At 43.6% G+C, this 24361-nt stretch overlaps 10 protein-coding genes across 10 annotated transcripts; 3 read left to right on the forward strand and 7 right to left on the reverse strand.

Moving 5' to 3' along the window:
- Nucleotides 1–45: 45 nt before the first annotated feature.
- On the reverse strand, nucleotides 46–3165 carry VTP01DRAFT_3681 (uncharacterized protein; the record flags this gene model as incomplete). Its single annotated transcript, XM_069382279.1, has 16 exons — nucleotides 46–209; nucleotides 270–323; nucleotides 402–617; nucleotides 677–906; nucleotides 954–1086; nucleotides 1138–1286; nucleotides 1349–1619; nucleotides 1678–1810; nucleotides 1871–2052; nucleotides 2117–2220; nucleotides 2302–2398; nucleotides 2457–2550; nucleotides 2610–2697; nucleotides 2755–2845; nucleotides 2906–3008; nucleotides 3091–3165. The coding sequence occupies 16 exons, from the start codon at nucleotides 3163–3165 to the stop codon at nucleotides 46–48; spliced, it is 2184 nt and encodes a 727-aa protein (XP_069236007.1).
- A 106-nt stretch (nucleotides 3166–3271) lies between these two features.
- VTP01DRAFT_3682 (uncharacterized protein) lies at nucleotides 3272–4401 on the reverse strand (the record flags this gene model as incomplete). The annotated part of the gene is made up of 5 exons (XM_069382280.1): nucleotides 3272–3408; nucleotides 3464–3546; nucleotides 3605–3844; nucleotides 3909–4035; nucleotides 4122–4401. The coding sequence occupies 5 exons, from the start codon at nucleotides 4399–4401 to the stop codon at nucleotides 3272–3274; spliced, it is 867 nt and encodes a 288-aa protein (XP_069236008.1).
- A 594-nt stretch (nucleotides 4402–4995) lies between these two features.
- Nucleotides 4996–7030, forward strand: VTP01DRAFT_3683 (uncharacterized protein; the record flags this gene model as incomplete). The annotated part of the gene is made up of 10 exons (XM_069382281.1): nucleotides 4996–5007; nucleotides 5083–5286; nucleotides 5347–5515; nucleotides 5581–5646; nucleotides 5704–5763; nucleotides 5818–5894; nucleotides 5956–6053; nucleotides 6109–6298; nucleotides 6359–6485; nucleotides 6546–7030. 10 exons carry the CDS (start codon nucleotides 4996–4998, stop codon nucleotides 7028–7030), a joined length of 1488 nt encoding a protein of 495 aa, XP_069236009.1.
- A 1041-nt stretch (nucleotides 7031–8071) lies between these two features.
- Nucleotides 8072–8700, reverse strand: VTP01DRAFT_3684 (40S ribosomal protein uS10; the record flags this gene model as incomplete). Its single annotated transcript, XM_069382282.1, has 5 exons — nucleotides 8072–8092; nucleotides 8162–8391; nucleotides 8460–8515; nucleotides 8572–8621; nucleotides 8689–8700. The coding sequence occupies 5 exons, from the start codon at nucleotides 8698–8700 to the stop codon at nucleotides 8072–8074; spliced, it is 369 nt and encodes a 122-aa protein (XP_069236010.1).
- A 665-nt stretch (nucleotides 8701–9365) lies between these two features.
- Nucleotides 9366–11231, reverse strand: VTP01DRAFT_3685 (uncharacterized protein; the record flags this gene model as incomplete). The annotated part of the gene is made up of 5 exons (XM_069382283.1): nucleotides 9366–9815; nucleotides 9886–10355; nucleotides 10419–10451; nucleotides 10536–10811; nucleotides 10874–11231. The coding sequence occupies 5 exons, from the start codon at nucleotides 11229–11231 to the stop codon at nucleotides 9366–9368; spliced, it is 1587 nt and encodes a 528-aa protein (XP_069236011.1).
- A 753-nt stretch (nucleotides 11232–11984) lies between these two features.
- Nucleotides 11985–14606, reverse strand: VTP01DRAFT_3686 (uncharacterized protein; the record flags this gene model as incomplete). The annotated part of the gene is made up of 7 exons (XM_069382284.1): nucleotides 11985–12028; nucleotides 12093–12377; nucleotides 12436–12687; nucleotides 12747–13095; nucleotides 13162–13304; nucleotides 13379–13421; nucleotides 13488–14606. 7 exons carry the CDS (start codon nucleotides 14604–14606, stop codon nucleotides 11985–11987), a joined length of 2235 nt encoding a protein of 744 aa, XP_069236012.1.
- Nucleotides 14607–14748: 142 nt separating this feature from the next.
- VTP01DRAFT_3687 (uncharacterized protein) lies at nucleotides 14749–16414 on the reverse strand (the record flags this gene model as incomplete). Its single annotated transcript, XM_069382285.1, has 6 exons — nucleotides 14749–14938; nucleotides 14996–15136; nucleotides 15197–15313; nucleotides 15372–15586; nucleotides 15646–15704; nucleotides 15772–16414. The coding sequence occupies 6 exons, from the start codon at nucleotides 16412–16414 to the stop codon at nucleotides 14749–14751; spliced, it is 1365 nt and encodes a 454-aa protein (XP_069236013.1).
- Nucleotides 16415–17267: 853 nt separating this feature from the next.
- VTP01DRAFT_3688 (uncharacterized protein) lies at nucleotides 17268–20476 on the forward strand (the record flags this gene model as incomplete). The annotated part of the gene is made up of 17 exons (XM_069382286.1): nucleotides 17268–17272; nucleotides 17327–17426; nucleotides 17494–17571; nucleotides 17628–17957; nucleotides 18014–18130; nucleotides 18193–18316; nucleotides 18370–18466; nucleotides 18526–18581; nucleotides 18631–18782; nucleotides 18840–19053; nucleotides 19110–19179; nucleotides 19240–19411; nucleotides 19468–19653; nucleotides 19710–19802; nucleotides 19859–20002; nucleotides 20064–20207; nucleotides 20264–20476. 17 exons carry the CDS (start codon nucleotides 17268–17270, stop codon nucleotides 20474–20476), a joined length of 2295 nt encoding a protein of 764 aa, XP_069236014.1.
- A 484-nt stretch (nucleotides 20477–20960) lies between these two features.
- Nucleotides 20961–22708, forward strand: VTP01DRAFT_3689 (uncharacterized protein; the record flags this gene model as incomplete). Its single annotated transcript, XM_069382287.1, has 8 exons — nucleotides 20961–21096; nucleotides 21166–21281; nucleotides 21408–21567; nucleotides 21630–21871; nucleotides 21930–22207; nucleotides 22273–22434; nucleotides 22494–22595; nucleotides 22660–22708. 8 exons carry the CDS (start codon nucleotides 20961–20963, stop codon nucleotides 22706–22708), a joined length of 1245 nt encoding a protein of 414 aa, XP_069236015.1.
- A 1117-nt stretch (nucleotides 22709–23825) lies between these two features.
- VTP01DRAFT_3690 (uncharacterized protein) lies at nucleotides 23826–24328 on the reverse strand (the record flags this gene model as incomplete). The annotated part of the gene is made up of 3 exons (XM_069382289.1): nucleotides 23826–24017; nucleotides 24074–24141; nucleotides 24232–24328. The coding sequence occupies 3 exons, from the start codon at nucleotides 24326–24328 to the stop codon at nucleotides 23826–23828; spliced, it is 357 nt and encodes a 118-aa protein (XP_069236016.1).
- Nucleotides 24329–24361: the final 33 nt, after the last annotated feature.

Consider the following 24361-nt stretch of genomic DNA (forward strand, 5'->3'; position numbering starts at 1 on the left):
TAACTTGTTTGTACCATAATGCAATTCATCATAAAGCTGCATCTATTACCACGCTGATCCGCACAGAACGCACTTGAAGCAGTTCGAAAGAATGGTTTCCGTTAAAGATGTATCTTGCCGATGCTGGGGAATCATGCTCTTTGCGCCACATAAACTGCAGCGTCGAAACTTGGTCGTAGTCAGAGCCCTTATGCTAACGATGCAATGCTCTGCGGTCACACCATATTAGCAAGATTTGTCATATGTTGTCTTGAAAAGAAGGAACTTACCCCATATATGTTGGTTGGAGCATACAAGCCATTTGTCACCTTTTGCTACAAGCAGTGCGTTACGAGTCAAGGTGTTTGAATGATTAATGTGAGAATCACCACAATTAAGCGTATGCTTTTAAAAAAGGATATGTTCTCTGCATGCTGGACACTGTTCTTTCCCTGCATCTTTTGATAGTATTTCTTTGCTTTTCAGATCGCTCAAGGTTTGATCGATAGCCTCGTTATCTGGTAAGCTCGACTTGATATGCGAGCATGCTTTTTCCGCAGTTTCCAAATTTTGAGCGTATTTATCTGCATGTTGCACAGCACGATCCACCATTAATTGTGTTTGTACAATGTCCTCGTCTAAGAGATAGCTTAGATAAATACAAGAACGACCGCGTAGGTATCTCCTCTAGCGTTACCTGTGAACTTTTCTATACTTGAACTAGGCAAGGATGAGATATACTCAAGTACGGAACGCGGTAGATGGCTTTGTAAAAAGGTATGTGCTTTCTTTTGTAAAGCCTCCATCTTTTCCAGATATGGACTTTTCAAACCGGCTCGTCTTAGCTCAATACTGGCACGGTAAAGGAACTGGGCTGCAATGCATTGGCTGTTGCTGTAAATCAGGGAAGCCAGGGAACCTCGAGTACTTTGCCATGTCAGGATACTGCCCAGAATTCACGTTGCTTTACTTACTCATCGAACGAATTTGGTGTGTCCAAAACTTTCTCCATATTATCCATCCATGCCGTTAATATGTCGACGTTTGCAGAGTTGATCAAGTAATCTAAGCTTTCCAGAAGGATACTTTTCACCGGGTATTTGCAAGCTAATGATTGTTAGTTGAAAATGATTTAAGAGGTCTTCAAACTTCACTTACAAAATTCTGGATCATGCGCGTAATCTATGAATCTGTTGTTTACCTCTTTGACCACTTCTGCATCTCCGCGAGGAAGATGCAAAATTATTGACAGCCACGAAACATCGAAATTTTCAGGACGATGAAAGATATCCGCGACCGGACGCAAGCTATAGGATATAAGCATGTTAGAATTGTTAGCTTTTGCAAACCTTCACATAACTGCACTTGCTTAAAGTAGACTGCAGTGTAAAGGCCATTAAATGAACTTGAGGCTCCAAAAATCTGTGGTTCAAAATCAAAGGAAGCAAGTACATTATCAACTTCATCTTCGTCTGCATCCGCTTCTACTTCACGCGAGTAAATGGCAAGAAGCTTTTCCGTCAGTTTTTGCGTTTTGTTTTCGGAATGCTGTATGCCTTGCTCGTTAACTTGAAAGACTGTTGCTTCTCCTTCGAAAGAATATAGGTGCACATAGTTTCCAGTTGCATCCCAGGTCGCCGCTGCAACGATTGAAGGTTAAATTTGTCTTTTTTGGCACATACCCAAGGTTCTAGTTACCTGATAAGCCAACCGCACTGTTTTGTAGATCGCACGGAGACCATATAATCTCAGGAGACTGGGCTTGGTGGTGTAAAATGCCTATTTCCACGTGGCTGCCTTTACCAACTGCAGCTTTGATCGCTCCTTCTCCCTAAAGTTATTGCAGTTGATAACACTGCGAAGCATCTGCAAACGCAATATTCATACGTACATTTTGGTCATGGACGCTGATAACGTTTACCATGGTCTTATGATCCTTAAACCAGGTACCGACAACCTCCATGCTTGCCGTTTGCAACCGCGTCGAGTTATCTTCGTCGTTGCCGACACCCAGCACCACCTTTGTGACGCTAACAGTTCCATCTACGGAACCTGAGAATATATATGCCACATCTACCATAAATTGTAAATCAGTTCCATTTAACCCCTTTTCTAAGCCGTTGTACCTAAGCCTTACGTTTCCCGTCAAGGATACGCCATTTACTCCATTCCAGACACGCCACAGTTGTTGCATGCGATTGAATCTTCGATAAAGGTGCGATGCCTGATCTTGGAGAATACCTATTAAAATATTCCCGTTTGTTATCATAATTCCTCCTTGATGGCAACCGGAAGAAAAGAAAAAAGTTTTCGAGAACTGACCTCCAGAGGTTAATTTCTCCATGTTGATTGCCCAGTGCAAGCACTGCAGCAGCCTCAGCCGACATGTGCGGTACTATTTTCTGCGACCAAGCGCCAGCTAGGAAAAAAGTTAAATGACAAGAAATTCGTTCACATAGATTTGCTATCAGACTTACAAAATATTCTGAAGCGATCAAATTCTTCAGGTGTCTCGAATTGGGCTTTTCCACCAAGATACTCGTCCAAGAGATGATCAGTGATATCAATAAGCTGACCTCGCCCATGTGAGCAACCAGATGCATAGTATTGGAAGACTTGAAAATCCTTACCAAGGGCCATTCAGCGTTGTTCTGGACGCTGGTTGGCTCCGAATAAAACTGGACTCGATGCTTTGTTGTTATTACGGTCAAGAGACAGCTGGTTACTGTATTAGTTTCGCGAAATATGATTATTCTCCAACCCAGTGCTGCGTACCCGCCTGTCGGTGACAATCCAGCAGGAGACCACAGTGCTTTCCTGTACGTCTCGGGGAGGATGCAATCTGTGTAAATAGAGCTTTCCTCGACTGACATTGCATTTTGTCAGCTAGCTGTGTTGCGTCATTTTTTGTTCAACGTATATGCACCTAGTTCTTCCGCGTGTTCCAGGCGTTTATGGGGCGGCAACAGCAATATACTGTTTCTTATATACGGATCGGCCGTGTTATCAGCGAAAAGCAGATTCGGCGTCTAAGCAAAACTGATCGTTAAACGCTGATCGCGTCGGATCGTTGGGCTCTCCAGAATTACGAGCATACTTGCTCCAACTAACCACAATGTGCACGATCTTTTCTATCAATATGCAAATGTACCAGTCCTCACTCCAGGAAGCTACATTTATTCCCATAGGTCTACTTTGTAGTTCCAAGCCTGGTCGATTCTCCATGATCAGCAAACGGATTATCAGCGCACCAACGGCAGAGAAAGAGAAAAAATTCAAGTCTTTATTATTACTAGTTTTGTTTTCGCCACCACTTTCTCTTGTGCCATTTACGATACTGGCCTACCCACAACTTTACGTTTTGCTCTTCCATGACGGCCGCACAACCTGAATAGTATGCACCCAATGCTGCCAGATAGGCAGTGACGCCTATACCTAGACTGTGAGCTTGTCAAAGTTATGTGCCAGCCGTCCAGACACGTACCGCTCACACGTAAAATGGGCGATACATTAGTTATATAATAAATGCCCTCCAAGAGCAGTGTAATAAAGACGAACGAAAGGCACCTGCAATGATCGCGAGCTTGAGCTACCTTGCTAACGTTTTCGTGACAACAATGCTTACCAAGTCAGAATGAATGTACCCGTTCTGATTTTAAGAGATATGCACATCAGCATGAAGGTATAAATAGACCACATGAAATGATAGATCGCGTTTGCTTGTGCAACATCTTCCTCGGTCTCATAGGCTTCCAATACGGATGCAGCAGATGGGAGCATGAGCATACCCGATCCGGCCCAGAACGCACCGTACGATACCAGGATTGTGCCCGAAAAAGTACCGCCATAGAAAAGATCCATGAATCTTCGGACATTGATCTTAGCCTGATCAAGTCAAAAGGAGAATAGCGGAAAACTTTCATGCTTACCCGGCAATGTACTGTGCTATTCCACCAAAGAGGAGCGCTGTTGGGAAAATGACATGGTTCGATTTGTGTGGCAAAAACAAATTAAAAGTTCCAAGTAATATGGTAACTGTAGCAAAGGACCACAAGCCTGTATGTAAGAACCAGAATATAAGTGGCCCAGATCACGCTGTAAACAGGTAAAGATAGAAACAAAGAGCACATTGTTTTACGCACCAATGACGCCTGGGTTACCCATTGTGAGGGGTCTGCGGTCATTCTGGCCGTTTACCATCGGCGACGCGGGACGGGTGAACTGCTCAAAGTATGGATGACTGATCCATGTTCGCGGGTCAATAGAAGATATGCTCGGTTCAGTTGTTAGCATCCCTCGTGCATCTTCCATGACGGACGTTCGTATCGGTTTTGGAGCGTGCAATTCAGGTGGTGGAGCATTGTTGGCTTCGATATCTGGAGAAGGCATAGATGCCCACGACAGTCTTGTCGCATTTTTCATTGTAAGGAAGTGCGATAAAGATAAAACGGAAGCGAGAGAAATCAAAAGTTTGAAAAGAAGGCGATCGACCCTTTTCCCTTTTTTTCTTTTGCTTGTTTGTTCACTGTTCATTACACCAAGTGAAACATCCCACTTTTTTCGCTTCATGCAAAAATGGAAATGCTACTTGAAGCTTCTCAAATTGCTTACGTAATTGAACAGGATTATATAATATGTATTCTTGCTTCTCTTTCCAAGTTGCTGCTTCATCTTTGGTCAAATCGAGGACCTTTATAAATCATCTGTCAATATATTGAGATAGACTCGGCACGATTCAATCCTTGTATTGCAACTGGGTTTCTTTCTACTTTCTTTCTTCAACTGACTGGACTGTACAATACATGATGATTGATCATATAGGTCAGATTATCTGCATATGGTCTATCAAGCTTTATCGCGATGATCCAGAGATTTGAAACGATAGCGGAGGTATCATACTGATTCTAATTCGCTTTTTCAAGCGATGTGGCTATATGAGTTTTTGGATATCGATTTGTCCATCGTAGCCGTGTGTTAATTCTAATGATTTAGGTGATCTCTTAGCAACCAATTTTCATGCAAAAAAAGGCAATGACAGCGGAGAAAATTGACTTTGCTCCTGCGCTTTTTTTGACTGAACATTTTTTTACTGATTTTTGCCAGTTAAGGGTTTGCAAAGTTATGGCGACTACACAGTCATTGAGGCGTAAAAAGGTCGTGCCCCCCGATCCGGTCATGCCAGAGGGCACGAAACTCGTTGCACAGTTCAAAACCGTCGACGGTGAAACAACTGGTCCTCCTTTGAACCTGCCTGGAGATGTGACACCTGATCAACTGGAGTTGCTACTCAATCAATTGTTGAATCAGGTACGCGGCTGCGATGCTTTGAGAGCCTTGAAGGCAATGTCACTAACAAGGCTATTGTAGGGCGATGATCCGCGACCATATTCATTCTATGTTGGTGAAGATGAGATCGTTCGAAACCTGTGGCTTGACCGCAAAGACAAGTCGACGGAAGAAACTATCACTATCGTATATCAACCTCAGGCAGTTTTTCGAGTGCGTGCAGTCTCTAGATGTACATCGACTCTGACAGGTAATTATAAGAAAAGCTGTTACGAAGCAAAGATAATATTCTCTAAATAATCAGACAACCATTAGGTCACACTGAAGCTATTCTATCATGCGCGTTCAGTCCCGATGGTTCCCAGTTGGCAACCGGCTCAGGTACAGAATACTACGAGTATTACATCAATGCAAGTTACTGACGCACGGTCATTATAGGCGATGCCACTGTCAGAATATGGGATCTAAATACAGAAACGCCCCGATTTACGCTTAAGGGTACGTAGTACGTGAGCATTGACCGAGTGAACGTATTCTTATTGTCTCGTTCAGGTCATACAAGCTGGGTGCTGTCAATAGCTTGGTCGCCCGATGGAAAGACATTGGCGTCAGGAGGCATGGATAATACGGTAAGCGAATTTCTGACGTTGCAACATCCGTCAACACTTTGCTAAATATTGCACCGTCCAGGTCCGATTATGGGATCCTAAAACAGGAAAAGCTCTTGGAGATGCATTAAGAGGACATACAAAGTGGATCACAAGTTTGGCATGGGAACCATATCACCTGTAAGTCTATATCCTTTTTGCAGGAGTAATACGTTGCTAACACGGCGATCAACAGAAACTCCAAAGCAAACCGTCTTGCGAGCTCCTCCAAAGATAGCACGGTGCGCGTTTGGGATACCATTCTGCGACGACCGGTAATGACTATATCCCAACACACTGCCGCTGTAACTTGTGTCAAGTGGGGTGGAGAAGGATTAATATATACTGCATCCCAAGACAAAACCATTAAAGTCTGGAATTCAAATGTAAGTCTTTTCGCAAAGCGAATAATGTAAAAAGATCGTTCCTTAACGTAGAAATCCTAGGGTACTCTTGTAAAAACTCTGCAAGGACATGGTCATTGGGTCAATACCTTGGCTCTGAGTACAGATTTCGTTTTGCGAACCGGACCTTTCGATCACACTGGCAAAAGGTACGATACTGAAGAGGAAGGTAAGTCAGCACGAAATATGCGAATCTAAAGACGATCGGGATTAACTATAGACTATATAGCTAAAGCAGCAGCTTTGGAACGTTACAAGGCATTCAAAGGTTCAAAACCTGAGCGACTGGTGTCTGGATCCGACGACTTTACCATGTTCTTCTGGGAACCAGAAACCAGCAAAAAGCCAATATTACGCATGACCGGTCATCAAAAGTTGGTTAACCACGTTAGCTTCTCGCCGGATGGACGATATATTGCCAGCGCTTCTTTTGACACATCCGTAAAATTATGGGACGGCATGACCGGTAAATTCATTGGAAACTTGCGGGGGCACGTTGGTTCTGTCTACCAAGTTTGCTGGTCAAGCGATTCACGAATGCTGCTGAGTGGCAGCAAAGATAGTACTCTAAAAGTATGGGATATCAAGAAGCTTAAGCTCAAGCTTGATCTACCCGGTCACTTGGATGAAGTCTTTGCTGTCGATTGGTCTCCAGGTGGAGACAAGGTAGCTAGCGGAGGCAAAGACAAGCAGCTGAAGATTTGGAGACATTAGAGAAACAATGTAGATATCATTCGCATGTACACTGGCTAATATTGCATTATTTTTCTTTTATTATTATCGCGTTTACTCAGACCACCAATACCATTCTGTACAATTAAGAGCCTGCCTTGCAGAAATCCTAATTATATGGAGTGGTTTTTGCAAGCCCAGATTGAGTCTGACAACATGAATTGTTCTACAACATTGATGAACTGCATGGATATGGCATTTTCTTGGGATTCAGGCTCACAACAGAAGCGATTACACGGATTTCTAAAGGGAAAAAGCTAGAAGCAGGCAACAGCCAGCGTCGAAACAGCAGCGCCACGGACAAACTGCCTGTAAATATCATTGACATGGAAGAGCGTCTAATACCAGGAAACATAGGCAAATATGCGTACCTTAAACTGGATTTTTTGATCTCACTATCTTGAACCTTTTTGCACTAACCACCCATACATTTGATCCGACAGTGGAGAACACCAGTATATCCACCGATGATCAAATATCCATCAAGTAAGACAACAAAATAGCAGCCCGGAGAAAGATACGAACATCCGTGTCAAGCCGCGCGAATAACGCTAAGCGGCTCCTCTGTCACAACGGACACAATGTGATAGCACCCAAAATCGATATAAAATCTACCTACATATATGAAGATGAGGAGTACAATGTTACAGCGGCAGAATCATCGAGGATGAATCCACAAGACGTCAAGATTTTGGATGATGCAGGAAACTTTTAAAGCAACGTGCGTGTAATGCTATATCCGATCAAAGCAGATTTCATACAACGCGATGTCTAAACATTTCCATTACTATTGCTCTACATGAACCTATGGAAAAACCCACCAGTCGTTTTCCTCTTTGATTTACATCGCTGCTACATTCAATCACACCTAATGCTCTCAAAAGGAATATATAGCGTCGCTAGTAAGAGCTCAGGTTTCAGTATGAAAATAACATACTGCGTCAGCAAATTGAAAAAAGGCATGTCTATAATGTGGGACCCTCCGAAGTTCTTGGAACTTTATTTTTCTCCCAACAAGAAAAATTAAGCGATGGTGACCTCGACCTGCAATAGAATATAATTCATGTCAGAAAAAGGATATTTGGAGAGACTTGTAGGATTTATTCAACTCACCTCAACGCCGGGTTCGATGGAAATCGAAGTGATCTGCTTGACAATCTCGGAAGGAGAGTGCAAATCGATCAAGCGCTTGTGGATTCTCATTTCGAACTTGTCAAAGGTCTCAGAACCGTTACCGCAAGGAGACTTGCGGGTGGTAATACGCAAAACCTTGGTGGGGAGACGGACAGGTCCCTTCACCTTGAGCTGCTTGTCCTTGGCACGTTGGATGAGGTCAGCCGAAACTAAATAGTAGAATAAATTGTGTTAATCCAATTCTCTTTCTACAGACGTTCGCGCGGATCCGCCGTACCCTTTTCAAGGTTCTTCACATTGCGCGAGGTCAAAGTGATGCGAATGCGGTGAATCCTGTCAAACTTGGTCAGCAACCTTAAACAATCTCGAACAGACGTGCGCAAACTTACTTGGGCTGGGGCTGTTCCTCAAGGCCAGGCTTCTGAGTAGCGTTCTTAGCCTTTTCAAAAACAATGATGTTAACTGCTGCAACTTTTAGCAAAAGTTGGAACTTCAACGATGCTTACGACGTAAGACATGTTTAATATCTCTACATTGACAAGAAGTGCTTCAGAATTAGCTCATTACAGGACAAGGAAGGGCGTTTTTAACTTACCAGCGGTGACTAAGCTTGCAGCAAAGGTGCAGAGAGAAGGAAGAAAGGAAAATAGACGCGGGTCCAAATTTTGCTTCGTCAAATGTGGCTTACTACCTGCCTTCTCAGACTAGAGAAATTTAGTGCTTTTGAAATAAGTGGATTTGTCCAAAAGGATTAGATGACATATATCTGCCCTGTTATTTGAACATTCTTGCTGTTTCAAAAAGGCAACTGCCAAAACTCTTGGGGTAGCTTCCCCATGAACAGAATATAGACTATATCTAAAAAAATAGATGATAGCACTTTTCTTCTTGCTCGTACTTATTCCATCATTGATATTGGTATTGACCTGCCACTGGTAGATTGTCATAACATCTTCTCGGTACAATGGAAATCGCATCGGATGGAATTTTTGACAAGCTACTATTTCTCCTTCAGAGAAATGGATCAAAAAAGGCTATATCTTTTTTTTTTTTCGCCGTGAACGATATTCAATTACAGTACATTATTGGGTCTATTAAATAAAGTAAGACAACAAAAACAGTGCGGTGCAGAGTGTAGTAAGCTGTGTGTTGTAATATGCTGTGAAAGTACACGTCAATCAATTTATGGTCGTTCAATAGCCTTGCTATGCGCATAGCATTCTGGACAAGAATCGTGAGGAGTGGAGGAGCCTGGAGCAACAACCATAGTACTTCCATGCGGGCAAGTAGTGCTGTCGAGCTTGTGGCCATCGAAATTGCTGCCCTTGTATCCACTGCCAGCAGGCGAGTCAATGCGCGTTGCTGAATATTCCATTATCTGGTCTTCCTCGTCTCGCTGCGGTACGAACGCTTCGTCGGGATCACCCTTGGAAGATGTGGTTGACTTTTGTTTCTTCCCGTTTTGGACCCATCGACGCAAGATTTCGACTTCAAAGTTTCCGATAATAAGTTGCTCAACGTGATAGAGCAAAAGAGGTGTCGACAATACACCGATGGTACCGGGATCACCATTCTGGTAAAGCACATTGATAAGAGGCACACCCATGGCGACGGTTTTTGTTGCACCGCAGTACTGTTTTCTTACATGTCAGTGTATGGATGGTCATCAAGTTATATATATATAATATATATGTGCTACTTACCATGACGGCAACTGTGTCTTCTCGGGAATAGCGCATGCGTTCAATCCAGCGCGGTGTTCGTCGGCCTAAAGCCGGCAACGGTAAATAGGCCAGGAAAAAACAAAGAAATGAAAAGAGTACATAAAATCCAGCGTTCATAATAGCAATAGCGACAAAATCCTTTGCCGTCATTGTTGAAAACGATCCAGAGTGGACAGCGTCTGAAAACACAGACCACACCATAAACAAGAGAGCAACGTTGCTAACGTCCGATAGACGGAATTTCACCTTGAACTTTGCTACTTTCTCGGGAGCTATCCACTGGATAATTTGACCGACTACGAGGGGAGCCAGGACGGTGATGCCAAGCTGTTTAAGCACTGATACAAAGTCAACGTGGCCGCCTGCAGTGTTTTGACTTTCGTCCTCCGGAGTTGCATTGTAGAGAGGTGTCTCAAAAGTGCTCACGAGTGCGGGAGAGACAAAGATACCTATGTAGTTTTTGCTTTCTCAACATATCAATTTTGCCGTGGGATAAGATGAACATTTCTTACCAAGGACATTTCCAAGGGCTGCATTCATAAGGGCTATTACATATTTTATGTTACTCAAAATGTACAACCAAGCTTGGTGATATATATAAAAATGGATACATAGTTATGAATACTGACCTGTCGCTTCGTTTCCGTTTGCGTTTTTTGTCATGACTACATTGGAAGAGACTGTTGTTGGCGTGCTTGCTGCAATAACAACACCGATGAGAAGAAGTGAGCTGAGGTTGGTGTGTAGTTTAAAGAGTAGTAGCACGAGCCCAAAGACGAAGAAGGGGATGATGATTAAATTGATAATCTGTATAAGGAGGTGTAATCTAATTCGTAGGACAGTCTGCGCCAGCGTCTGTGTCCGAAGCGAAAGGCCCGAGATTAAAAAGATGATTATAACGCATCCTACGAGAAGTTGTCAGATACATGTTAGTTGTTGTATTTTGTTGTCTACATGTTGGACTTACCCCACTTTATTGACCATTCGGCGTGTATGTATCCATCCTTCCTAGCGACATCTGGGACTTGTGTTGCTAATATAATCGCGATTGCTAGCCCAAGTAAAAACCAGTATTTCTTGAGTAGCTGCAGAGACACAGTCTTTGCTTTTTGGGTAAAGTTCTTGACCTTGCTGCCAGAGCTAGGTTCGTCCTGGTATTCTTTTGATAAAGGCGATGGGCGATATGAGACGCTAGGCATTTGATGGATGGTGGCCTCACTCGCAAACGAGTTCCTCGTCTTGAGCCTGTTTTCTTGCATGGCGAGACGGAAGATGCCTAGAGCAAGAGATGGGGAGGACCGTGGGGTAGAACGGTTCCATCGCATGATTAGACTTTCCTATTTATACAATAGGAAGAAAGTAAAGCAAAAAAAAAAAAAAGGTACGAAAAAAAGGTTCCCTTTTGGCGAAAATTTGCGACGCTTGGATGTACATGCTATTTTGAGAGAATGAGAAGGGGGTCCACGATGGGGGAAGAAAGGAGGGCGGGTGGGGGAGCTAGAGATGTGTTTGGCATGGAACATCAGCAGCACACACAGGAGAAGCGTTAGAAATCTTTACATATGCAGTAAGGGGGACGATATATTCAAGATTTTTTCAAACAGCCTTCACAAACATGTATGCATGCATTCTTGAGTCTGCTGAATTACGTTTATGCCGGGAAATGCTTGCCAAGGACCGCGTTGCAGCTCGACGACATTGAGCATCATTCTCTGTTCTTTGCTCTTATTCTGTGAATGTATAATTGCTTTTGTTATGTGGCATTCCAACAATATACTCTCTATTTATCTATACCAGCAGCTTGGTGAGACCTCCCCCTTATTTCCTTGTATCGGAATAAACCGAGAAAGCAGTAAGATTATTAAACGAGGGGGGCAACTTTTTTTTCTTTATTCTCATGTCAGTGACATGCATTTGCAGCCTGGCATTTCTACGCTTTACTGATTCTGAAACAGTTCGATAGGGGAACCCTGCGCAAATCGCTTCTCCTTAGAAACTCTGGTTAAAAAATGTCAAAAGCTTTATTACTCTAGTTGTTTGCTGTACGATGAAACGTGCAATGCTTCTATTCCATTTTCTTAGATGGATTTGTTGCCAAGCACTCGATCGAGATTGAAAGCAGCTATAAGAAATTGTCATCAAATAAGGTTATTGATGCAAACGCAGATGATCATCACGTAACATACCGCTGATAAATGCAATGTGGGAGAACGCTTGTGGCGTATTGCCGAGCATTTCTCCGGAACGGGCAATCTCCTCTGAGAACAGACCAACGTGATTGCTGTACGATACCATCTCCTCAAACATAACAACAGCGCGCTGCAGCAATTTTCTGTCATACATGCCCGCGCGCGTCAGGGCCTCGACCAGCCAGAATGTGCACATGGAGAATGCTCCTTCAAGACCGCCCACACCATCATCTGTTGTCAGGAAGTTGTATCTAAACACCAAATTATTCGTCATGAGACCACCTACATTTGAGTTGATAAAGTGAGTTAGAGCTTCATGCAAAAATATAACAAATGTTACCTTTCTCTGGGGGAAGTATGACTCTCATAATAGTCGATATCATTCGAGGATCAACAGGAGATATGAAAAACACAAGAGGCATGATAAGCACGCTCGAATCTAGAGCGTCTGGCGACTCGATCCCCTGAGTAAACATGTTGAGTTCAGGGTTCCAACATTTGGTCATGATTTCCTCGTAAATAATATCTCTTGTAGTCAGCCAGCGATCCCTTTCTAAGCATGGAAACATGCGCTTCTCTGCCAAACGTAAACCTAATACATAAATATCAATATGGCAGGCTGCAATGCGGCGAAACAAGACCACGGCGAACCTCTATCTATTGCTACCCAGCACATGACTCGCGAGTATGTAAAGTTCTGCTTTTGACCGCGAACTTCCCAGATGGACATATCGGGTTGATTGTAGTGATCACACACGTAGTTAACAAGTTTACGGACAGCGCACCACATGTCATACGAGACAGGCTGCCCATACTTGTTGTAAAGATAGATGCCGTCCAGTAACTCGCCGTATATATCTAATTGCAAATGGTCGTACGCTCCGTTGCCAATACGCACTGGTCGGGAAGAGTGATATCCATCCAAATGTGGAAGTTCTATCTCGTCTAGACGCTTCACGCCATCGATACTGTACATTATATTCAATGATCCATCTGGATTCTTAAGTGCGGCAAGTAAGCTATTTGTCCCGAGGCTATTGATCAGCGAATGCTGCAATTCACATACCAGATCATTGCATCTATCTTCAATGAAACTCATATATTTCTCTGCCTCTTGCGTGAGACCGAGTCGTAAGAAAGCATAGATGGTGAAGGATGAGTCGCGTATCCAGACAAAGCGATAGTCCCAGTTGCGAGTTCCTCCAATAGCTAAATGCAGGAAAAGAGAAAGATTTCTGAGCTCGGTATGTGCAAGGATAGAAGGAAAAGTGTGAATGAATTACCTTCCGGCAAGCTAAACGTAGGGGCGGCAACAACGGCACCGGTCTAGAAAATAGGCATGGAAGGATCAGTACGTATATGTACGGCAGGGTCCACACATGACAAACATACAGGCTCATAGGTCAGCAGCTTTAACGTCAGGGCGCTTCGCATAACATGTTCTCTCCAGCGTCCTCGGTAAGAACTTTGGCTGATCCAATTCTGCCAGTACTTTGCGGTCTGACGAAAGAGTGCATCGAGAAGACTGGCGGTAAGCGGCGGATCGCGTGCTTTTCGATATTTGGCTTGCAACTGGGTTTCTTCGGCCGGTGCAGCGGAAGGCACTTCTCTGAAAATAAATGTCACTTCTTGGGTCTCTTGCAGCTCGAATTCGGAAAAGACACCTGGTCCCTTCCAGGCCATCTCTGTTGCTCGCTCGTCCACCTGCACATCAAGCAGGGGACACGCAAAGTCTCCGCACTTGACAACGTAGCGAAGATCCATGCTCAAATCCTTTGATTTGAAAATAACTCGTTCCCTGGCAACATAGTATGATATTTCGTCTTCGGGATACAGCTTGGGTGCTGCGTCTCGTTCGTGATCAGACGATTCCTTTTCGATCGAGACGGTGTGCGGATCCTGCGCATAGTTGAAGGCCGGGAAGCATTCCATTCTGAAGGGGACAACGCCCCGGATCACCTGCACCGTGCGTATGATCCAGGGTAGCAGCGGTTTTGTCGAGAGCCGTTGCGACTGCTCTGGTACGTGCATGTAGTCTGTGATCTGGGCTACGCCATCGTCTGACAAGAAGCGAGTTGTGAGGATATTTCCATTTGGAAGATATTGCTGCTTGTTGCTCGTATGTGTTTTTGGCGCGATAGAAAAGTGTCCACCCTTGTCCTTATCCAAAAGACGGCAGAAAATGGATGGGCTGTCGAACTTCGGGTAGCAACAGAAATCAATGGCGCCGTCTGTGCCACACAGTGCGACCGTGCGCATATTGCCAATTATGGCGTAATTCTCAATGGGCAAGTAGCCTCGAGTACGCACATTACAGCGTGTGTCCTCCGTTGTCGTATGGGATAAAATGCCCCCAATGGAGGGATTGATAGACTGCTGCCGCGTATCTGCAACGTATCGCATACCTTCAGGTGGAGGAGTCGTCGGCTGCAACCGCGCCTCTATCTCGGAATCTAACTGAAGACCGTACGACTTGTCTTCATTGTCTTCCTCTCCTTCGTAGTTTGACATGTTGCATGCAAAGTGGAAAAACAGAACACTAAAAGCTGAGAGAAAAAAAGTTTAACAAAAGACTTGAAGGACCCATGCAAAAAAGGACTATCTTGTACGCTATTGACTTGTTTTTATTTTACCCTACGTTAGTTTTACATTGTTACTGAGGAAATGGGCTAAGCATTGCATTGTGCTGTCTGATAGCCATCTCTTGTCCAGCAGTCAAGTTTGGTCGATATGATACAGGAGCAAAGCCCATACCGAGCTTCTCGCGTTCGTTCAGAGTCTCAGGCTTGGCTCGGTCTTCCAAATTCTTTTCGGAGTGGTTTGCAGGGAAATCTGGAGGGCTCCTATGATAGCTTGCTTAATGAACTAGTTTCCTTGCAACATAGAGTATAAGAACTTACTCTCCAAGAATGAATGTATTGCGCTGTCTCAAAAGATACTCTGAATTCTTTCGGCACAAGGGTGTGGATGGAATATACAAGACAGAAGAATCGTGGTCCATTTCATTCTTGGATTCAACTGCGTGTACTTGATCGCAATGCCTGTTACACAATTATGCGTGTTAGAAGAGCAAAGAAAAATCAATGCTAGCATAAACATACCAGAATACACCGTCGCCAGGGTTTACTTCGGGCACGGAAATCATGTTGTCGACGATGTGTGGGTGCAGCTCCTTTGTAATTTCTTGAATACGACCTGGGAACGCGCCTAAGAAATCACTGCATTCAAAAGTTAATTCAGAATTCCCAGCATACGCAATATAGTTTCAAGACTTACTTTTGGTCGAGATATTGCTCCAAAAGCGGCTTCATAAGGAAATAGGCTGTGGGCTCTTTCACCAGTGGACATACTCGTAAAGTACCACCGTTGGGAACAATGTGAGACATTGCAAGCCATCCTTGGAAGATTCTGAACATGGAGCATCCACCGGGAGCGTTGTAAAGATCCATATTTGCTTCGATTCTGTGCGTTACATCGAATGGATCGTATTCCTATACACCATAGTCAGCGACACAGCAGCTTTTCCTTTGGCTGATCCTGATGAACATACCTCCCAGTTGCCTTCAAAAATTTTTGTATAGCATCGTCGGTACTCAGGATCTTCCCATCCTATAAAAGCAAAAAATTGGTGTGAGACTTGGCTTGCAGATATGTCGTTTCGGGATTATACACATACGTTCAAGGGATCCTCCGTCAATGTGGCCACCAAGTGCGAATTTGCCGTCTTGTGGTAGGCGAATACGCAGTCGATCACAGTAGGCAAGGTTCGTATCCAGATCGATGGGCATCCGTTCGTTAGTGTGCCACAAGTTGTTCATTGCAACGGCGACTGCATTGAAATTCTCATGGCTTCGAGCTCGCACTTGTGAACGAGACCAATAGACTTCCCATACTTGAGGATTGTCTGCCGGGAAGCCAATAATCTCTGGATGCTTCTTGATGTATTCTTGAATCTTTGCCTTGTAGTCGATAGCCTCGGCTTGATCCACAATGTTGCGTACAACGATCGCTCCCCGCTTTTTGACAATAGGAACCAGCTTCTCCGGGATTCTGCCTCCGTTTGCCTTGATATCAGCAACATCCACCTCCGGTAGGATAGAGCTGCCATGCTTGCGGATCTCGGCTCCCTCCTTTTCAAAGGTGTTCAAGAGCCGGTCGTATGCTTTTTGCAGGATACTAGGGTTGGCAGGTGCAATCTGACGTTTCAGTTGAAGAAGCCTAGGATCGAGTGCTTGGCTGGATGCTCCGAGGTTAACAAACACGGATGAAATATCTCCTTTGACCTTAGCAGCTCTTTGCATCATCTTGCTGTTGGGCATTCGATTGACAGACTAGCAAAAGAGAACCTGCGCATTTTTATAGCTTGCTTTCAGGCACCGCGGAGAACCACATTCTGTGGAGAAACGAAGATTTGCGGGACGGAGAAACTCTCCCGCGGCGTAAGGAACCTCCGAAGCTTTGTGATCTCATTGATTCAATACTGTAAACATTGACACGGGAAGATTCCCGTGGATTTTCATTTTAACCGGCTAAACCACAAACGCGTTACTCTAGCTGCACGTTTATGTTTTGTAATATATCGTTAATTTGGAAGCTTCATGGATAAATATGCATGTGCTAAATTCTATTGAGCTAAAAGCCTTGCTCAGTGCAGTTACACATAACAGTTTCGAGCACCACTGGCAATCCATGCTCTCTGATCTATCAGTTTATACGATATGCTCGATATGAAATTCCCAAGATCAAGAAGATGACGAACATTGCTTGGTTTCTGTCACCAAACATTTTCAGCTTGTCAGATTTCGATGTGCGCAAATGTAGGAATACTTGAATTATATGCAAAATAAAGATAACAATGTACTGCATTGATTTAAGATATCAAATGGCACTGGCATCGGGATGTAATAAGCGTAGTAACAGCATGTAGATAGGTCCACGTCATGGTTGCTACAATTGTGAGCTCTCAGTTTATGTTAGCTGTGTGGTCGAAAACTGTCCATTACTCTCAATTTTAATGAACTTCTGTTATTATTTGACTATGGGAGCTCGTCACCATGAACTTTGCATTGTTGCTATCCGCAATCATTGAGGTGGTAGATCATTTTACCGTCATTTCGCAGCGACAAAACACCGCCCGCATTGGGTCTGTCAAACGTACGCGATCTTTTGATCATGATGTAAGAGATCTCGTCAGAAAAAGCATTTCAGACCACCATGTTAATCTCTTGAAGCTTTAACATTGACGATCTCGTTGTGCACTTCCCGTATGACAAGATTTATCCAGAGCAGTACCAGTATATGTGCGATCTAAAGCGAGCGCTGGACGCTCAGGTAAATTGACATGCTTATACCACTGTCGTCTGTGTAGCATTCTTATCTTAATCACGGGAAATCGAAGGGTCACTGTGTACTCGAAATGCCTTCAGGAACTGGAAAGACAATATCTTTGCTATCTTTAATTGTTGCATATCAAATGGTAAATACGTGAACGTGAATATGGATAAGCGCTTCGCTAATACGAGCAAACCGCAGCAACATCCGGAAGATCACAGAAAACTAGTATATTGCTCTCGAACAGTTCCAGAAATTGATAAAGCGCTGGCAGAGTTGCGACGACTGATGGCATATCGAAAAGAAGAAGGGCTGGAAGAGGAATACTTTGGTATTGGATTGACGAGTCGTAAGAATCTTTGTCTCCATCCTGTAGTGTCCAAAGAACGAAAAGGCAAAGTTGTCGATTCAAAATGTCGAAATATGACGGCAAGCTGGATCAGATCGAAAGCTGGAAAGGGCAAACAGGCACAAGAAAGCGGCGAAGCCATGGATGTTGATACCAACATTGAACTCTGCGACTTTTACGAGGTATGACATTCCTTCTCTCGAAGGTCTTGTCCTTTAACTAAATCAATACCGGACAGCAACTTGATGCTGCAAACTCTCCCAATCCTATACCCAGTGGCGTATATACCCTCGCAGACTTGAAAGACTATTGCGAAAAGATGAGATTCTGCCCATATTACCTCGTACGACGAGCAGTATGTTTCAACATATACTATACTTATGCATTTTGGCGTTATTCTCATTAACTCTGATCCAGATTCCTTTCGCAAACGTCGTCATATATTCCTACCATTACATGCTCGATCCAAAGGTTGCTGAACTTGTATCGAGAGAGCTTTCCAAAGATTGCATTGTTGTATTCGATGAAGCACATAACATCGGTGCGTAGATATAATTCGCTCCAAAGCTAAATCTTACTGAACTTTGGCTTTAGATAACGTATGCATAGAATCTCTCAGCATTGATCTAACACGGCCTATATTGGATGCGGGCGCGAGAGGTGTAACGATGCTTTCTGATCGTATAGAAGAGTAAGCACTCATATCCGAGACTGTTACTGAATGCATTTACCAAATGTGGACCACTACAGAATTAAAAAGACGGATGCTGAAAAGTTGAAAAACGAATATTCAAAGCTGGTAGAAGGTATGTAAATGTTCCAAATATTCTTAGCAGAATTCTAATCATGATATAGGTTTAAGGGATGCGAGTGCAGCCAGAGACGAGGATACATTTATGGCAAGTCCAGTACTTCCGGATGATTTATTGAAAGAGGCGGTGCCAGGAAACATTCGACGAGCAGAACATTTCGTTGCATTTTTACGCCGATTCATAGAATATTTGAAGGTAAGAGAGTCAGGTATCCTTCATGCAGTAGGTATTGTTTACTTAGCAAGTTCCTAGACACGTATGCGAGTGATGCACGTAGTAGCCGAAACCCCGGTCTCGTTCCTGCAGCACTTGAAGGATGTGACATACATCGAACGCAAACCGCTTCGTTTCTGTGCTGAAAGACTTACGAGCCTGGTACGCACTCTCGAATTGACAGATCTGGAGCACTTTTCCAGCTTGCAACGCATTGCAGCATTTGCCACTTTAGTAGCTACTTATGAGAAAGGTACTCAGGACATAAAGAGTGCGATGTGTCTGTTATCACCTCTAATCTGTTTTCAGGTTTTCTCCTTATTCTTGAACCATTTGAGACGGAAACAGCTACCATACCAAATCCGGTGCTACATTTTACGTAAGTTTTTCAATGCAGATATGTACTATTAGTGAATGCTTCTGAAGTTACAGATTCTAGTTGTCTCGATGCATCTATTGCAATTCGACCAGTATTTGACAGATTTAGCACTGTTGTCATCACGTCAGGAACGCTGTCACCATTAGATATGTATCCGAAGATGCTCGATTTCCGCGCTGTTGTGCAAGAAAGTTACTCGATGACTTTAACCAGAAACTGTTTCTTACCGATGGTCAGTGCAATACTTACCGTAATGGTGCGATGCATGCTTATTCCCATGATATTTAGATTATCACACGTGGCTCTGATCAAGTCGCTATCAGCTCCAAATTTGAAGTTCGAAATGATCCAGCCGTCGTCCGCAATTTTGGACAGATAATGGTCGAATTTTCAAAGATCGTTCCCGACGGTGTAGTCTGCTTTTTCCCCAGCTATCTTTATATGGAACAAATTGTTTCCATGTGGAACGATATGGTATGGCAATATAAAGTTTGACTTTCAAAGTGCTCATTGCTCACATCCCTTGGCAGGGTATCTTGAACGAAGCATGGAAGCATAAACTTATCTTTGTAGAGACGCCTGATGCTGCGGAGACCAGCATGGCACTTTCAAACTATCGCAAGGTAAATTATTAGACGAAATAATGCGATATTTGTGTTGCTAATTGATAGCTGAAAAGGCATGTGACAATGGACGTGGTGCAATTCTGTTGTCCGTCGCTCGAGGAAAAGTATCTGAAGGTATCGATTTTGACCATAACTATGGAAGAGCGGTCATCATGTTTGGTATCCCATACCAATATACAGAGTCAAGAATCCTAAAGGTGAGCGCGGATACACGCTATATCATTTTGGGTTTTTGTTTATTTACGTTTTCAATTTTAGGCACGTCTCGAATATCTGAGAGATAATCACCATATCCGTGAAAATGACTTTTTGACCTTCGACGCTATGCGGCATGCTGCGCAGTGCGTCGGGAGAGTATTGCGAGGAAAAACGGATTATGGATTGATGGTCTTTGCAGACAAGGTAAATTGTTATTCACATCGCGTCCTTTCCGAGCGAGTTAATGTTTTGTCCTGTAGCGTTTTGCACGCGCTGATAAGCGAGCTAAGTTACCAAAATGGATCAACCAGTATGTCACAGACGCTTCGACCAATCTTTCCACAGATATGGCGCTAGTCATTGCCAAGAAATTCTTGCGGACTATGGCGCAGCCGTTCGAAGTTAACCAAACCGGCGTATCATTGTGGACGATAAAGGATATAGAGGCTCGTCAGAAGGCTGCTGCAACATAACTTTGTGCTTTTTTGCGTGCTTTTGATATTGAAACAATACACCACTGATCTAAGGTCGAATCCGTCTACTGGCAGATCATAGTTATTTTTCATCTGTAATAAACAGCTTCATATTCCACATACTGAGGATTGTATAACAGATGCTGTTCTGCTTGGATTCGGATCCAGCACAGCCGTCCATGCATCAGAAACTCAAGGAATATATGTACATGGTTCCGATGAGCTTATCATCCATGCTTAATAATAGTAAAGTATATTACATATTTTTTATCAGGAACTATAGTATGCTGTTTTGGCATGGATTCTTCACGCGCACTGCAAATATCAAATGATATTAGTATAATAATATGTGGGGAAACTACTAAGAATGGCTTGAATCGTTGAAGGTATGCTGCGATCGATTTTTGTGGGTCACGTGGGTGCATGAATACTACATCAGCGGGGGAGCTGGCAGGGCAACAGAGAGTAAGCTCGTATCAGCACAATGAATTTGGGAGACAAGAGTGACAACGAGTTACTGTTTATAAACTTCAACCAAGACTTTAGCTGCATATCTGTTGGAAGCAAACATGGCTACAGAATCTACAACTGCGAACCATTTGGCAAATGCTACTCAAAAGGTAGTAGGAATTTATGCATAAAGTCGGTCGGTACCTCGGGAGAGCTCACAAGGCAGCCAATGTGTGTAGCCGATGACGGCACTGGCATTGTGGAAATGTTATTCTGCACCTCGCTGGTTGCGCTGGTAGGTGCTGGTGAGCACCCGGCGTTCTCTCCAAGGCACCTGCAGATTATAAATACAAAGGTATAAATTACCCCCAACGGCACCCAAGTTACTGGAGAGGGTGGATGGATGGATTGATTGATTGTGGAGCATGGAAGAATATCTGTTGCAAAGGAAAAAAGCATTTATTAAGTCTTTATCTTTTAGAGACAATCGACGATATGCGAGCTTACATTTCCCACGTCCGTATTAGCAGTCAAGATGAATCGTCGACGATTGATCGTAGTAATAGAGGAGCAAATTTTTGTTTACGATATAAGCAACATGAAATTGCTTCACACCATCGAAACGAGCCCAAACCCGGGAGGTGAGCATCGTATACACGCGAGAGAAATGTATTACATAATTAAGGAAGCTTATGCATGGTAGCTGTTTGCGCATTGTCGCCTTCCAGCGAGAATTGCTACATTTCATACCCTTCAAAGTCGTCTTCAAGCGCACCATTCTCGGTAAACCATCAAGGCTCACCGTCCTACTATGCGACAGGCGACGTGGAAATTTTTGATGCTTTATCGCTGCAGCTACTGAATATCGTTCCAGCACATAAGAGTCCGGTGAGCTGTATCACAATGAATTCCGACGGCACATTACTGGCGACAGCCAGCGAGAAGGTTGCTTTGTACCCTTGTTTTGACATTTGTGGCATGCAATACTTATCCATTGTGTTAGGGTACCGTGATTCGTGTGTTCTCTATACCAGATGGAAACAAGCTTTATCAATTTCGACGTGGATCCTATCCTGCAAAGATCTATTCGATGTCATTCAACCTTGTTAGTTCCCTGCTGTGCGTTTCAAGCGACACTGAAACGGTGCACATATTCAAGCTTCCAACTGGGAACTCGCCTCCATTAAATGGTAACCATGTCTACGGCAGAACAACTGACATAGCTGGATATGGCAACGATGGCGCAAGTCCAGATTCCCGCGGCAGAAGTTCCAGCGTCGGGTAAAATAGATGCTACTGCAACGTCGAAAACATATCAGTTAGCTAACAAAGCCATCGAGGAATAGACAAATGCTACGCCGATCGTCGATGACCATTGGGCGGAACCTTGCCGGAAGCGTGGGATCATACCTTCCAGAAATGATCACTGAAATGTGGGAACCGGCGCGAGACTTTGCATTTTTGAAACTTCCTAGCGGCGGTGTGAGGAGTCTGGTTGCTGTGAACAGGTATGACATCTGCCTAAATCTAAACAACAAAGAGGTGATCGCTGACGGCCAACTTACAGTAATTTACCGCAAGTCATGGTGATAACTTCAGAGGGATTCTTTTATCAATACAGCATCGATCTTGAAAACGGGGGAGAATGTGTCTTGCTAAAGCAATACAGGCAAGTATATATATATATATGCGATGATTGGATAAGACCATTTATTAACTTGAATTGTAAACAGCTTACTTGAATCTGGAGATGGCTTGAATGGCAAAGTTAGCTCTAATTGAGACTACTGAAAATGAACCCGCATTTGAATTATGCATTTGAATTATTATAGAAACAAGTTTTATTGTTTTCCTGCTTTAAGCGGGGACCACGCATCGTGTCGAGGCAGGGCAGACGCGGGCAAAGGGGAAAGGACAATGTATAAAAAAATACGTTTTTGAGGAGGGCGGCGCACTAGCAGGCACCGTGGGCAGTTTAACGTAATGCCCGGGACGTACAGAGAGGAGACTTGCTTGGATAGAATGATATGCACTTGCAAGCAAAAAAAAAAACCACCTTGTCACGCCGCACGCACGCCATAGAATATGAGTAAGATTTTGTATAGAGCATACAAGAGATCACAGAGTGCAGGGAAAGACGCCAGAGAGCAGAGGTGCATGCATAATTCAGTCAAGAGGTATATATAAACATGCTTCAATCTGCATCAACGGTGGTCAATCGTTTGCAATCTTAGAAGATTTGATGTTCTAGCTTACCATATCATTTCTTTTCATTATTTCGGTAAAAGACGAAGAGAAAAAATAAATTAGGGGGAGTTGCTCATTTTATAGGCATCTCAACAAAAAATCTTCTGTTATCAGAGACGGTGCTTTACATCCCGGGAACTTCGAATGTTGTTTCACAATCTACCTTGTAATGTATATATCAACTGACAGCACTCGATGATAATATACCGCAGTATGACATGCGATACGTACGCATCGGACTGCTGTAGATGCATAGTCTGCTGGAACGTCGAACATGATCGGTTTCACCACAATGGTTGCGACGTCATTGGTGCAGCATTTTGGAAGTATAAGTTGGAGACGAAATGCTCGAAGCGAATATCAAAAGAAGAAACTCCAGTTGATTCTTCTTTTCGAAGCTTTTATATGCATGCAGAGAAAAAAATATGGAAACCTATGCGAGAGCTTGACATTTCTGAATTTTAGCGATCCAAAAGGAAATCGAGCAACAAAGAAGGAAGTTTCACAAAGCGTTGTATCTTTTCGCATGCTAGGTTCAGGATGCATTCGAGGTTTGGGGAATACAGTCTTTTCGGAATACAGTCTTTTCACAAGCACTCCCCCGAATATGAAGTCGTGATTTCCAAAAAGAGAATTCACGCCGCTGACAAAATCAGATGTCGCTTTTCCGGGATGACTTGTCGCACAAAAACTCGGCAGATCCGAGAGTATAAAAACGTACGTAAGCACTCTTAAGCTCAGCTTTCTTCCTTCTACTGCACTGAAAGTTTACATTGCAAAATGAGCATTCAATTTTTCTATGATGGGCAGGGTAATGCTGTTGATGAACATGACAAGCCTGAGCCTATGGACTCCATCGTAAATGAAGAGCAGTATGCTCTCCAAACGTTAAGTTCTTACACTCAATACCGGAGTAATCTGGCTGGGGGAGAAGCGTCGAACGAAAGAGCGTACACGCTCTACACAAACTAGGACAAGGTCAGTTTCTTCAAACTCATGTTTGAAAAAGTGCCGAGCGCCTCAGCTTCTGCAAAGCAATTGGGTATTCACGTTCGTACGGCTCAAATATGGGCCAAACAGTATGAGGTGGATCCTGATAGCATCTTCGTGACGCGTAAGAGGAATGGCCGCCCGCGTATTCTCAACGAAGAGCATAAGAAGGTTGTCCTTGAGTATATGGATGAGAAT

The sequence above is a fragment of the Rhizomucor pusillus genome (assembly GCF_041956525.1).
Source record: "Rhizomucor pusillus strain CBS 183.67 unplaced genomic scaffold VTP01scaffold_18, whole genome shotgun sequence".
NCBI classification, from domain to species: Eukaryota; Fungi; Mucoromycota; class Mucoromycetes; order Mucorales; family Lichtheimiaceae; genus Rhizomucor; species Rhizomucor pusillus.